The sequence below is a fragment of the Anabas testudineus genome, chromosome 7 (assembly GCF_900324465.2).
Source record: "Anabas testudineus chromosome 7, fAnaTes1.2, whole genome shotgun sequence".
NCBI classification, from domain to species: domain Eukaryota; kingdom Metazoa; phylum Chordata; class Actinopteri; order Anabantiformes; family Anabantidae; genus Anabas; species Anabas testudineus.
Window position 1 is genome coordinate 20,478,393 of NC_046616.1, and position 15,547 is coordinate 20,493,939.

General features: G+C 40.0%; 1 protein-coding gene across 1 annotated transcript; it reads right to left on the bottom strand.

Annotated features, from left to right (window-relative positions):
• Nucleotides 1-862: 862 nt before the first annotated feature.
• Nucleotides 863-14,168, bottom strand: pan2 (poly(A) specific ribonuclease subunit PAN2). The gene is given in 26 exon segments (XM_026368671.1): nt 863-2,762; nt 2,874-3,065; nt 3,593-3,686; nt 3,859-4,038; nt 4,572-4,715; nt 6,987-7,144; nt 7,224-7,314; nt 7,394-7,453; nt 7,571-7,708; nt 7,827-7,971; nt 8,108-8,196; nt 8,296-8,394; nt 8,509-8,615; nt 8,749-8,897; nt 9,029-9,228; nt 9,383-9,511; nt 9,631-9,750; nt 9,878-9,997; nt 10,168-10,264; nt 12,270-12,615; nt 12,790-13,060; nt 13,151-13,228; nt 13,364-13,484; nt 13,592-13,761; nt 13,880-14,152; nt 14,154-14,168. Coding segments are annotated over 26 exon segments (3,621 nt in total). The 3' UTR covers nt 863-2,727.
• Nucleotides 14,169-15,547: the final 1,379 nt, after the last annotated feature.

Genomic DNA, 15,547 nt, shown 5'->3' on the forward strand with positions numbered 1-15,547 from the left:
ACGAATCTAAGTGAGGGACCAGGTACAGCCAGCAGAAGGCACTATTCTACAAACATTAAAATGTGATTTTTTTTATTTTTTATTTTTTTTTTTTTTGAGAGGGAGATCTGGTGGAAGACCTCAGTGATCACCGATACTGTGAGAACTTCCTACACTTAAAAGAAAAATGGTATCAAACTAAAAGTATTGATGCAGAAAAATGCCCCTGGCACTGATTATTATTTTATTGTTAATCCTGATACCTCTCAACCATTTTACTGGTCTAACTGCTCAATGTGAAGTTTGACTTTGGTTTAAGGGTTTAAACCTTTAAGCCAACTAGATCTGAGAGATTTGTAGCAAAGGAAAAAGAATATGAATATAAGAAACATGTCTGAATATGACGTAGTCCACCACAACATCATCTCATCTGTGAGATTACTGTGAAATAATTTAATCGTGACAATGTCAAGGAAAAGTGAATTTACAGGCGTCATAAAACTAGATTTTATGGCAGAACATTAGCATTGACTTTCCCCCCCTCACTAGCTGATCATTAAATTTACCTATGCCTGCTAATGGGCTGTAACTTTCCATCTATTACTGTGTTGCATGGAGGAAACAAAATGTAACTGTGTTTAAATCCTCAATAATGCTTCTTTAGATTTAGATTCATGCAGATGTTTGTATTTTTCCCAACATGTTATCTAGATTTAAAAAGCATAGTCTAATTCATCTGGCACTCTGCCACATTTAGGTCTATTTCCCGGAAAATGAAACCTTGCACCCAGTGCAGCTTTCGTATTTGATTGAGCAGAAACAGGTCATCAGATAATACATACAAACATTAAAATATTTACACACAGATAGTTAATAGAAAAAGAAGAGCTGTGTTGTTCTCCGATGAGCTTTTAGATGCATGCAACTAAACACACACACAAATACACATGAAACTGGTTTTATCACTGGGCCCCTGCAGATTCTGAGCTCTGCAGTCGTGTAACAGGCAACAACATCATCTAACCCTGACCTCACAAACCTTTAACTGCATTTCAATTCTACAATTTTCAAGAAAAGAGCAGATAATGTGCAGCTTGACCTCACCTTGGATGTACTTAGGCATGACAGGTACAGTTAAGTAGTGATGTAGTAGTGAGTTTAGGACGTTTTTTGATCTGATGAGACCAAACTTGAGCTGTTTGGGCACATGGGTGCTGCTTTTGTTTCGCGAAGGAGCGGAGAGGCCTTCAACCCTTCCTACAGTTCAACATGGTGGTGGGAGTGTAATGCTGTGGAGCTGGAACACTGCCTCAGGCACAGAATGAATGAATGAAAAAAGATTATGTTGACAATTTAAAGAAGTTGGCCCTAAACATTTTTAACAAAATCAAGGTCCTGGAGTGATCCTCTCAGAGTCCACATTTCAATATTATCCCTCAAGACACATGTACCAACCTAGTTAGGTATGACAATAAGTGGTTGTTGTCAGCTGTGAGAGAGAAAAGTTACAACTATGACTGTTAAATGTCAGAGGGTGAATAATCTTGGCTTGTTTCAAATCAGCACATCAGTAAAACATCTTAATAAACATAGTTTTTTCTTCTTAAGGTTGTGGTCAATTCCAGGTTGTTGTTTGATGGTCTGAACATTATCTGTGACATTTCATACGAAAATGAATCAAAGATGCAAAAGTGCTAAACAGGAAGTTTCTTCACACGAACACCTGCCAACACAAAGTACATCAAGTTAAACAGAATCAGGAGGGGAATTCAAGGCTGGATAGACGACTACAATCATTCATAGCCGATCTAGATTTTTCTGGATTCACTTGATACAAATTTATGAAAATCATGTTTGCAAAAAAACTGGATCCTGTTTTGATGTGGATGGGAAAGAAACAATATAAGTATTGTGACATGAAACCTTGCTGAGCATATTTCAATAACGTCTAATGCAAATGGTCTGGTTTGTTAGGGAGCACGTGTAAAAAAAATGACAAAGAAACAAGATGGATAGCACAGGATTTAACTACTTTTTGGAATTCAAATGGCAGATAAACAAAAAGTGCTTATGAATACAAAAAATATGTCCTCACAGGGTGTTAGCTGTCACCATCTTTAAAACTCTATTCTAATGGTAAATAAAAATCAGTAAGAATAGATCCGGGTCTGGCGTGAGGATATAAAAATACCATATTGAATATATCAGACTATAATCTTCTGGAAATGAGGTTTGAAAAAGAGGAAGCTGTCTTATAAACAGTTCTGAGATTTGTAAGACATGTTTTCTTTGTTCTGTTGGAAGTGTTGCATCACCCTGGAACATGTTACCAGACTTGTCCAGAAAACGAACAAGCAAATCTGCAACCAAGTATGCCTTATAGTGTAAACCTCACAGAGGTTGAGGAAGCAGAAAAATCCTGAAGTTTCTCATGTGTACATGTAAAATATATTTTCCACTTCTTGATAATTAACACAAAGGATCTTCCTGTGCTTATGATACCTTTATTTATTTACATGCACGAAAACCCACACTTTAAAAAAAAGGCTCAAATCATAAGACATTTTCTTTTTCTTTTTTTTTTCCAAAAATGAAAAGTAGAAATTTAGATACAATTAAAACTCTTTAGTGACTGCACTGGAATGGACTGTACAGGCAACAAAGACCTCCAAAAATAAATGCAAATAAGAACAAAAAGTGGCAATTACTGAAGGACCAGAGATCAGTCAAAATCAGTCACAGTGCAGCTCACAGCCCCATCACAGAGGGAAACACAGCAGCAGCTGTTGAAGGAAGAAGAGCATTAGTTTCTCGTGAAGCCCTCGCAGCTAAACTCATTTCCACCTCATTAAAATCACCCTGCATCTAGCTCGCTGTCGTACTTTTTAGGCTACCTTGACCATCTCCTGTGTCTGAGTCCGGGACTTTCCAGTCCAGCTGGCGGCCTTTTTCGTAGAGTCCCTTCAGAACCTTCCTCACTTCGTCGTTCCCACCTCCACGACTCAGTTCCAGATACTTCCTGTACAGCTGCAGCGCGGTGCGTGCGTCCTCTATGCTGTCGTGGGTTTCCCCCTGGATGTTAAGGTCTGTGAACCAGAGCCACACAATAAAGAGGACAATCAGGAATGGCCATGATTCCACTGGTTAGCATCAGTTTACAATGCGGATACTGGGAATTAACGGGGATTATCGTCTCAACGTTTCACTGCAAAAACACAAACACACATTTAAAATATTCATGGAGACAGTGGAGGAAGTGAACTAACCTCAAAACTAACTATGCAGGGTAAGGGCAGACAAACTTTACACAACTGCACATCAATGCATGGATTTATTGGCCTGCTGATGCTCAACCAACTGCCCGTCCCTAAAATTCTGATATGGTAAAGTCACATGATCATTGGAGGTGGATGGTGCCCCAACCTTTTTATATTTCTTTACATTTAAAGGAAGTCTCTTTTTAATGTCTGTTTGCTGTAGGGGATTTATGGTCTTTGTTTCCACTTCAAAGTCAACAAAATTAAATTTGCCCCAAACACCACCTGCAGTTTTTTTACTAACTTGCTTCATCCCTGCACACAATCTTCTCTTTTTTCTTCCATTCCTAACTTACCAAGAAAGTACCAGGCAAGAAATCTCAGAGAAATCATCCTCTTGCGTGGCAAATGGAACAGGTAGACGGTGTCGATGACTTGGTCTTTAAGAACCTTAAATAATAATAATAAAAAAAAAAAAACAGAAAATTCAGTTATGACAGCTCTGAGTGAAAATCTGTAGTGGGGTGTTTTGTTTTTTTTATTACAAATAAATTGCATGCAAATAATATTACTGACCCTAAACCAGGCAACAAATCTGACTAAAGTAACTGAAATGACATACCAATAAATTAATAACCCTGAAGTCCTTCTGTAGGCCGTGACCAACAAAGCGAACTCCTGTGTCGATTAGGAAGCGCAGCTTTAGGTAGGTCGATTTCAGAGTGGTCAAATGCTTTGAAGAAATCTTTGCATCCAGGTCTCCTGGTTTGATGCCAGAGTATTGTGTCAAATAGTCGACCACCTGGAAGATCAAACAGTCAAACGTAGTGAGGGTCTACACACCAAGTTTAAAAAAGCTGATCACAAATCCCTTTCTGTTGGGTCATCAGAAAGTTGTACTGTATGTGCAAACTAAACACACCACGTTCAACTGATCAGTCATCCACAATAAAAGATTAAGAAATGTTCTTGTGTGCATCATGTAGTAAAAAAACACACAGTTTCATCAGTCATGAATTTACCAGAACATCTTGAATTTCTACTTGGTCAAATATTTTGTTATTGAAAGAAATTCTATCTTCAGCCTATCCTGCTTTCCTCTTTTGTGACTCACCAAGAGTTCACGCCTATGAGCATAATATCAACACCTACAAAGGCACATGTTATCCAATGACAATGAAAGGTAATATAATAGAGGAAGTGATGGGAAAAAGTGTGATCCCTGCTTAATAGTTTAGTCAAGTTTATCCTGTTTCCACATAACAAAAAACTTTCTTTACTGAAGCATTTTCTGCTCTTAGGTCATCTTGATGTTTACACTCTGCAGCTTCTCACCTGCTCCTGAGTGGAGATGTAGTCATCAATGAAGGGAACCCCCTCGTTGGGGCCCTGACCCCTGACACAGGTGATCCTGGCTACAGACATCTGACTGGGCTTGATAGTTGACTTGGTGCCATCACTGCGCAATTCTGCCTCTTCCTGCAGACACACGCATTCATGAGTCATGTTTAGTGAGAACTTACAAATCACAACATGACTTTACAATAAAAACTGTGTCTCCTGCTGCTTCATGCTAACACAACGCTAACAGACAGAAGTCAGTGTGTTGGTTGTCGTTGCGTCATTTATCTGTCTACCATATTTACAGTAAGCCCTACCACCTAGATAATGATGACGACTGCTAGTTTCAAACTGTTCTACCAAAACCACAGGCACAGGTCCACAGGACAAACATACTCAGACCAGCATCCCCTCAGATGAAATGAGTTACTCATTATGATACTTGAAAAACTCTTTTATGAGGAAACTCGGAACATTTACATATTACGAGTTACATTTCCCCCCTCATACTGTACCGCAGACATAAACATTAACCAAACAAAGCAGAACAAAGAAAAAAAAACAGACACAAAGAAAATATGTAAATTAATGACTAAGATCTGAGAAAGAGCATACAGCAAATGGTCAATGAAACCAAAAGTATCCATAAAGGGGAGATTACTCCCACACAAGCACAAAGTCAGGTATTGCAAGTTCATTTGGATTGAATCTTCACACTATTTTTTTTCTGTCACTTCTGCAGCATTAAGAGCCTCTCTGTAGCTGTGAGCAACACGTTGTTTGTTTCTTAAAGAAAAGAAGATGTGCACTACAGAAGTCTGATTAAATCCCTGGTCTCTAATGACACAATCAGAAAATTTTCCATTTTTAAAAACAAATGACGAAGGTAACGCCAACGAGAGGAAGATGACACATTTTCTCTGTAGCTGTATGACAGTGTTTGTAAAGAGTAAAACACCAACCAAAGTGATATTTGTACAGTCCTTGTTAGTTTAGATGCTGTTTGCAATTGTGTAGACATTTCAATGCTGAAGGTTTTTGTGTTGGCCCTTTCAATAAGCTGCAATGCAGGACAAGACGTGTTTGGGAGACAACGAGGAGAGGAGCAGCAAAGCTAATGTGGATTGCTATACAGTTCACTTTGGAGTTCCTGTGTTGTGCATTGGTTTGGCTCAATGTGACAATCTGCTACATTAGATTTATAGAGCGGGTGTGTATAATGCAGCAGACAAAAAATGTAATTTAGTTTCAGTTGAATCTAAACACACAAGTCACAGTGTAGATGGACCAAACAAGGCTTCATCACACATGTGAAGCGGATGAAAAAATAATGCCATCAGAAGTCGAACCCAAACAAAAGTAAACACAGAGTAACCTCTAGAGGTCTAAAAAGGTTTGTTCCGCTGAATAAGAGGAAGCAGTGTCTTCTGATATAGTTAAAGTAAAAAAAGGGCATGCTTGCAAATCTATGCTTATGTCATGGTCGGGGGTAACTGTGATTACTGACAGCTGCATGTGAATTTACAGTAAGGTTACTATAGTTCATGTACAACCGCATTAGGGCAGAAATGAGTGGAGCAACCTGAACTGCTGAGGTCAACTGCCAGTTTCCAGCACACTAATACTCTTGATGCTTACTCAACATTCCCAAAACTGAACTTCTAGTCTTCCCTGCCAGACCTTCAACTCAGCACAACATCAGCATTAAAATTGGATCTGCGGTGATTGTCCCTACTAAGTCAGCCAGAAACCTGGGGGTCATCATTGATGATCAGCTGACCTTCACGGAACACATCGCCACAGTCGCTAGGTCGTGTAGATATGCCCTCCAAGATCAGACCCTATCTGAGCGAGTACACAACCCAACTCATTGTACAGGCGTTATCTCAATTCAATCATTCAGGTTTACATCCCGTCCCGTCCACTGCGCTCAACCAGGGAACGTCGTCTGGTGGTACCAGCACCACACAGTCGACACCAAGGAAAACTGTTCCCACGATGGTGGAATGAGCTGCCTATCTTTGCACGCTCAGCCACCTCACTTGCAATCTTTAAAAAACTGCTGTAACCAGAACTCTTCTGCATCTTCCTTTGCGCTTAATAAAAAAAAAAAAAAAAAACTTTTCTACCCTTTCGTTCTCACATCTCTTGAAACAGAAACACTTTTTTGATAGCACTTTGCTTTGATGTTGTTTCTTCTTGACTTAGATTTTGTTTGCTTGCCTTGTAAATGTAAATGTAAATGCTTATTAAATGTCTGTGACTGATAAGAAAACAAGCACTGATGAGATTCAGAAAAATGTGAATTACTTATAACATGCCTGTTCGAAAAACCAACAGCCCTTAAATGTGCAAATTGGTTTCACTCTGTAACCTGCTTATCTGAGTGCATGTATTATCCGCACTGACCTGATTGAGTGTGACAAACTCTGCGTCCAGCCCCACCAAGTCACCGGCCTGCGGCATCTCACTGACCATGAGGGGGATGAAAGTGGCGTGACTCTTCCTCTGCTTCCGTGCCAGCGAGGCTTCTGTCAGCAGCACGCTGGCATCTATGGGATTTTTAACTGAGACACACAGCAAAGCATGACACACTGAAGGCAAACATTGAAGTAAAAACTCTATATTCCATGTCCTTAAACTTACTGCGGAGGTCGTATTTGGTATGGTAGTTCCTCTTGGCGTAGTACAGGATGGCTGGCACTTTCCAGCTCACGTCAAACTGTGCAGCTTCGGTCTTAAAAAAATAGCAATACTTTCTCAAGACTGCATACTGGATATTTCAGTAGCAAGAAATAAATAAATAGTATAATTACCTTGTCAATTGGCTCAATTAAGAAGTCATTAAAAAGATACCACTGCTGGTGTGTGACTCCCTGAAAAAAAAATCCAAAACAGCACAATTGCTTTAAAGGTCGGTTTTCAAACACTGACATAATGTGGCCAACTATAAAGCTAAACTTTTCTTATTGTCTCATCTATACTTCACTCACCTCTTTCCTCTGATGGTAGGTTTCTCCCACTTTGATGTGTGCTACCAGGTTTCCACCAGTGCGAGCATCCAGGATGTGAGGCACTGTGACCACCAGGTCATAGAGAGAAGCACCCTCAGCCTCTTCAGCAGCACTTAACTAGTCGGGGACCATATGACATGACTTTAGTTGCAAGAAATCACAGTGATGAGCCAAAATAAAGATATCAAAACCAGTGCTCGAATCCAGGCATCAGATGAGAATCTTTCTTGCTCACCTCCTCTCCTTCAGGCCAGCTGCTGATTTCCAGACCCTGACTTTTGCTGATAGACATCTTCAGAGTGAGAGGAATCCAGACGTGTCGCAGATCTTCTGCTCGAGTATCAAAGGTGAAGCCCTCCATACTGCACAACTCCTCTCCACTGCACAAGGACACAGAGTAATGTGACTTTATGTGACTTTAGGGCATTTTTGTGTATATTTTGTTCTGTTGTTGTATGTTGAACATCATCAAACTATTTCAACATTGTCGTAAATTGACATTAAAAAGAATCTTACTCTAAGCACCACTCTGTGGGCATAGGGGGGGGTTCTTTAGGTTTTGCAGGTTCCATTGCTTCTTTTTGCATGGCTTTGTTGAAAGCACACTGTAAAGACAACCAAAATGCAAGTCATGTAACTAACACCAGACAAGGTTATCTAAAACTTTTTGGGGTGGAAATATACCCCAAACAAAAGGCTTTTACCTCTGCCTGCACCTTCCAGAATTCAGCCTCTTTAGCACTGTTCACTTCACAGTTTATAACCAGAACATCTGGCAGACATCGAATGTTGCGGGTTTGTACCTATAGTGGTACACAAAAGCATCATCACGCTGCAAAATGGATTTTAATCACACTGTGAATACAATATCCAGCAATAGAAGCTGTTGTTGGGTCTGAAGGAGAGCTGTAACTCACTGTTGGTTGATACTTTTCACAGTTTTCACACCACGCCTGAGTGCTCTGCTCTAGACAGATACTCTTCTTCAGGATCTCAGCAAAGTCATATTCCTTTATGGTCTTTTCTGACAAGTGAAAGTGAAATGAATATTGTTAACGGTCAACAAATGCTGAACTATTTCTGTTTTTTTTTTTTGCAGACTCAGCTTTCACAAGACTATCAATGCACAACAGCGTGAAAGAGCATCTTGAACTCACCTTGAGAGTTCTGTTCGGGATAATGCATAGTGAAGAGCAATGTGAGGGTGGAACGAACTGTCTCTTTGCCACAGCGACACAGACTGCTGTTCTCAACTTCACATCCAAACAGTTTGCCAATGGCCGATTCACTGGAGGAGCCCAGAGAACTGCAGGAGCAGTTCACAATGAAATACATGGTTACATTTCCCTTCACTTAGTTCTGCAAAAGATTTGTGCCTGAAATAGCTCCAGGCATGCAGTACACACACTGACATCTGTTTCAGTTAACTGCTCTAACCTGGTGCTGGCTCCCCTGTAGGCCTGTGGACCCTCCTGCTCCTGTGTCTCCTGGTGAAGCTGAGTGAGGATGAAGCGGTTCCAGCTTTGGATTAATCGTCCCAGTCTGGCCTTCCCCGTCTGCTCGTCAGAGTCTGCGAGGATCAGGCCCAGCGCTGATGCTTCTGGGATGGTGCGAAACGCCCGAAGGAAGTTACTGGCCTAGAGAGAGAGAGAGCACAGGAAGGCCTGGATTGGGAAATCGACACAGTAGACAATGCACAGCTGCAACACAATGTGGAGGAAATTGTAACGCCTCTGCATCGCTGCAAGAATCAGCTTACTCTTATTCAGAGAAAAAATGATAAATATCTACCTGACATGGATCTCCTCGTGACAAATCCAACATGTGGAAGAGGAAGCCGAGCTCACAAGCCAAACAAAACTCCTTCTGGCACAAATGATTCTGCACTAGACACCGAATTGGCTCCAGGAAATATAATACCTAAAGTAAGCATGAAAAAGGACATTATTATCTCTGCATGTTTTTAATTTTAATCTTTTTTTTTTTTCATAAAAACAGAAAAAAACTGAAAAACACACCTCATCTGCCTCGTTTCTTACCTGGATCATGCAGTTACAGTAGGCGTTGGGGATGTGTGGCTCCAGACCGGCGAACAAGGTTCTATTGTAATGTTTGAAGTCAAAGTCTTCCAGTCCCAGTTTGGAATATTTAATTGTGACCTACACAAGCACAAAGATTTCCTCACATATTTCAACATTAGAAATTCAGTTACAAACAGACAACAATTATAAAATAAAAACTGTTTTGGATGAAAACCATAAAATACAGTAATATGATAAAGCCAACCTTTCTGTATTTTTTGGGCACCATGTAGAGGTGTGGTTCTTCATCACGTCCAATTGGTGATTCAGGGACCTGGTTGTAATTATCATAATCAAGCTCCACATCTTTAATTTTATAAGGAACCTGGAACACAAAACATAGATTTCAGATTCTTAAAATCTATACAAAATCATGACACTGAACCCAAAGTGTGGATATTTTCCATTTGTTCTCCACACACTTTCAAAAGGCTACAGTATGTGAAAAGCTTCTGTGAAGTAGCTCAAGATGTACTTTGTATGTTTGTGATGTACCTGGTTGCGAGGGCGAGTACGAGGATTTGCTGCATAACCAATAAACCCAACGGTCTTCATTGTGCGCAGGATTTCTGGGTCTACAGGAGGCGCTCGTCTGGAGACAAGAGCAATGTATTTACACAACAAATACTTATTTTAAATATTTATGAAACCCCAGCAGTTAGGGGAAAATAATACAATATACACTGTCCATCCAAAAAACAAAGTCACCACCTGTATTTAACTAAGCATCAGGAGGTTCAAATTATTGACGTGAATAAAGCTTATTAAGAAGAGATCAGGGTAAGAATAGATGTGGGTGAAGTGACGCACCCATCATGCCTAGTGCCTACTGTACAAGCCTGTGGGGGCAGTGCTATGACCTGGGGTTGCTGCAGTTGGTCAGGTCTAGGTTCAGCTACATTATGAGGTCAGCTGACTACCTAAATATACTGAATGACCAGCTTATTCCATCAATAGTTTTTTTTCTTTCCTGATGTCACAGACATATTCCAAGATGACAATGACAGGATTTATCGGGCTCAAACTAACAGGCAGTGTTTATAGTCCCTTATGGTGTATTAGGCATTAATTAGCTTAAACAAATGCAGCGAATACAGCTTTCTAACATTTCAGTGGTACAATTCAACATGACCACAAGCTACAGTCTCCAAGCAAAAACTGAACATTATAATTCCATGAAGATAAAATTTATTGCAGGGTTGTTGTATTGGACTGCATTAGATTCCTAAAAAAGTGGTTGCTGAGAACTTTTTACTCTTGCAGTTGTTCAAAACATGCTATTTGCTATTTTAAGACCAGCGAGCAACGTTCAAATTTGGCCACCTTCATATGGAATGATCCAAAAAGTAATTTTATCAAATCTGCAGAGTAAAAACAAATAAAATTAAATAAATGCTCTAGAGTCTAGACAGTGTTCATGTTCCTCTTTGGTGATGATATAATGTGAATAAATTACTGGACATGTCTCATTGTTACATATTATCCTTCCTAATGTGGCATACAGGTAAACAGTGACATCACTTAATGGCAGCAAAAAGGAGAAATTAACAAGTTCCACACTGTGACTAAATATTTTTATGGTTTGATGAATGATCATCTCCATTTTTAATCAGGCATTTTTAATTGTTTTTTGTAATGTTTAGTCAAGCCATTGGTTAAAAGTTAAGGTTTGTGATATTCTAACATTTCTACTACTGCTGACATCCCATTTAAAGAACAATCAACAATGTCTTAGTCTGTTTCATAATACTTTCCAACTTCCCTGTCAGGTCCAAAAACCCTCTGGTTCCTACAGAAGACATTAATTAACATAACAACAAATGTGTCTCAGTGTGGCTGCTCAAAGCATCTTTCAAACTGTTCCACATTTCATTCCCAATAGGGCATTCAGTCACACACTGACATCACTTCAATGACGGCAGAAAGGAGAAATGAACAAGTTCCACGCTGGGACAAAATATTTTTATGGTTTGAGGAATGAGATCATCTCCACTTTTCATCCAGCAGCAGTTCGCTGTTTTGGTTTCATACTGTTAGGTCACGCCACCAATGATATACCAGCTAATGTCAACAAACCTAACTGTAACCAAAACTAATGATCTGCTCATCTGTTTCTCGATATTTTCCAAGTTCCTTGTATTTTTCTGTGGCACTCATTCCCACACCATCTAGTTCCTACTGAAGACATACATCTTTAGAAACAGGTTACAAATAAATAATTTTTAACAGACTATACAATTGCCTAAAAAGGCTGCCTGCTTTAGTTTTCAGCAAATGTTTCTATAACAAAAGTAAATTTAGATTATTAGATTAGAACCCTTTTCAGTCCCACGTTAATTGCAAAGGAGTTGATTTTACTAAGTTCCACAGGAGAAAGGAGCAAGCTATTATCTGGCTTTGGCTATGCCCACAATCCTTGTTCATGTAATCAAATCAATCCCATTCCAGATTGTTGGTTTTGGTCTTTTCATGGGATTTGTTAACAACAAAAAATGTCAATTATCACCACATCTGCCATTTATTGTAGTTAGATTTAAAGTTGTCATGGTCACATAAGGTTGACCATTTTTGAAAATGCTAATTTGAGGCTGTGTTACCTTGGGCTTGGTGTCGCCAGGGCAGTGGGCCAGTCTGACAGAAGCGGCTCTGTGCTGGTCAGCGGCACTGGGATGAGCGAGAGAGGCAGCAGGTCGTGGTTCCAATCCAGCTGAGGCAGTGTGTCCACAAGGCAAGGCAGGGCGAACTCTGTTTCTCGAGAATAGTCATTGAAAGAAACCTCTGGAGCGTCAGACCACAGGTGCACACAACCCCCAGAGTCACCAAAGGCCAAAGCTTGTTTGCTAGAGGAGACGTCAAAACTCATGAGCAGCTGGCCCACAGTGTTGACGTGAAAAATGTCTGCCACATTGGCAAGACCAGTGGGTTCACAGAACTGGCACTGACCTAGAGAAAGAACATGCAACAAACAGCAATTATTTTAACACAGCAGCATTCAGGAAATGGCACTACTGTGGGCATTTCATTATCCAAGTATGATGTGAAAATATAATTTATCATATAGGATTGGATGTGACATTTACTGTAAAGAATAGGTCTGAACACAGAATAATACAGTACCTGTCTGCGAGATGATCGCCAGGCGTGATGTATAGGTAGGAATGAAGCGCAAGAATAGTGGATCCACGTGCACCTGAAGTGGAGTAACAGCTCGCATCATGCGGAGGTCATACACCATTAGGAAACGGTCACATGCCAACCCATTCAGTCCTCGGCTGGAGAACCCACACGCAGCCAGAAGGTTCCCATGAACATCAAAGTCTGAGAGGCTGCCAGAGAATGCATCAAACTCGTGTTCCATCTTGAAGGTACGCAAGTCCCGAAGGGTTACCTGGTTTTAACAAAAATTAGTGTAAGAGTTGTGTAAACTTAGAAAATATTTATATTATTATAAAAGCTGATTAGATCAAGTCATCCTTACCTTGCCAGACGTGTGCCCGCAAAAGATGAAACGACTAGTTTGACGCATTATTGCCACTCCAGGTACCTCAACAGTAAACTGTCAAGTAAACACAACAAGGTAAACAATCACTTGTATGCAGGTTATTCCTATAATATGCTACTAATTATGCAATGTTGTCCTGTGCCACATGCATAGGGTAGATGACTGTTCCTGTGTTTTACTGTGTCTCACTTTTTGAGTTTCTTGAACAGTATTCAAGTCAACTTCCACCACGTAGTTTTGTAATCCGCCCATCAGCAACGTGTTGTTGTCTGTCATTAGAAGACTATGCATATCAGCTCCCTCCTCCATCCTGGAATGCAGAAATTATTAATAAAGAGGAATCAATTAGATAAATTAGTTCAACAACTAAAGGTTCTCCACAATCAAAAGCAAAAAGACATTCTCTATGACACTTACGGATAATCAAACATGACAAGGCCACCTCGAGTGTAGCATTTGAGATTGCACTTAGAAAGAAACAGCACACCCGTTTCCAAACTCTGAATGTGTCGGATGTCATCTGTTGCATGCACTTGGAATGACGAATAGCGGCCCATTGTAGGTCCAAAGAACGAGGTTGCATGACCCTAAAGTGATAAATAGATGGAATAAAACAAAGTAACATAGCTGAATTGCACTTTTATTAAACTGGAGGGTAGGTGGACGCTTAAGAATCAATCTATAGTACATAATAAAGCTTCTTACTCTGTGGTTTCCCATCCATAGAATTTCCTCCTGCAGATCAAAATGTGTTGCAGTGACAGGAATGCCGACTTCTGAAACTACAGTGTGAAGCTCAGAAAACATCCCCTCCATAAGGTGCACTGGTTCGGGGACTGTCACAGCCAGTGCCTCTGGATCAAGCTCCACACCCTGCAGTAAGCTGGAGTTAAGGTGGGGGTCCAAGGAGGATTCCAAACCTGCATCAAGAGTCCCGTGGATGCTGGGCGAGTACTCCCCCATCCCTCCGTCGAGACCCGTCAAAGTTCATCATGGGTACAGCTAAATGAACCTGCAGAATAATGACAAGTCTTGTAAATACCGATACTGTTTCACAAACCAAAGTGTAGCTTCGTATCTTCAGGCTTATTTTAATGATAGCTAACACTAGCTAGCCTTAGCTAGCTAACGTTAGCGCTAACTGCTAGCAACAGTCTCCAAACTTACAGTATAGCATAAGCAAATAAATGCAAGGTGCTTCCGCGTTTCCTCATTTAAAATAACAATGTTTCACTAATCTGCGGTCAGCTAGCTGTGGTTTACGGTTAGATAATGATAGATACTAACCCACACAGACTGTTGTTGCTACACAGGGCTAACAGTTACAGTCCGCTTCTACACACAGCATGTCCATAATAGTAGCGAACGTGAGCCACTTCGTTTTATTAAACATAGAGACTTGAAATATTAAGTTTACACCGACCTATTCATGAAGTACAATAAAACGCACAGGTGTCCATGCTCGCTTCATCCACAACAATAACAGACAGCGTTAGCAACAGTTTCCGGGGTCAAAGGGTGTGTTCAAGAGCAGCACGGAGCTGCGGAGTTGCTGTGAGCGGGGCTGGAGGACCAGCCGGTCCGAGCGGGCACCTGCTGAGGGGCTCCAGACCCACAGGTTTACTCCACATCATTTCTGTTTACATCATTTCATAAGCATTCATTGGTTACAATTATGCACCATCACTATCAACTACAATTGAAAATCCAGCCAGTGGCACCAGTTGTGTAGAAAGTCAAAACTGTTTTAGGTTGTTTGAAGTCCATTACTGCAAAGTTTCGTTTTATCAAAATGCTTTCATTTGTCGATGTCAATTTTTCTCTTTTTGTTTGTTTGTTTTTTCTTTTTTGTTTTTTTTTAACATATTAAAATCTGTCAACAACAGTTTTCATCGGATTTTCAAGAGTTCACTTCTTTTCTTTGATTGACTGGTTGCTTGGTGAAAAAAAGACAAAGCATTATTTAAGTAATTTTCAGAGAAAAATGTTCTCATGCGTTAACTGCCTAAAGATTTTCTGACTGCTTTTTATGTTCTATTTAATATCAAACCCAATATCTGCGGAGTTCTGGACACAACGAGACATTTGGTGATATCAGCCTATCGCTTTTTTCCTTTTATAATTAATGGTTGAATCGTCATTAGAAGAAATAATCACGCGTATTTATCCAATCAGCAGCTCAAAACACCCAAAATGTTCAGTTTGCATTATGAAAAACAGAGAAAAAGTTAAAGAAGCCAAATTGAGGCTTGTTAAAAATAAAAACAGTAACAAAAACAGTAATAATATTATTAACATTTTCAGAGAAGGGGTTGTTTAAGGTTAATGCTCATTTATGATAAATGTTGAGTTCATAGAAACAATATTCCCATC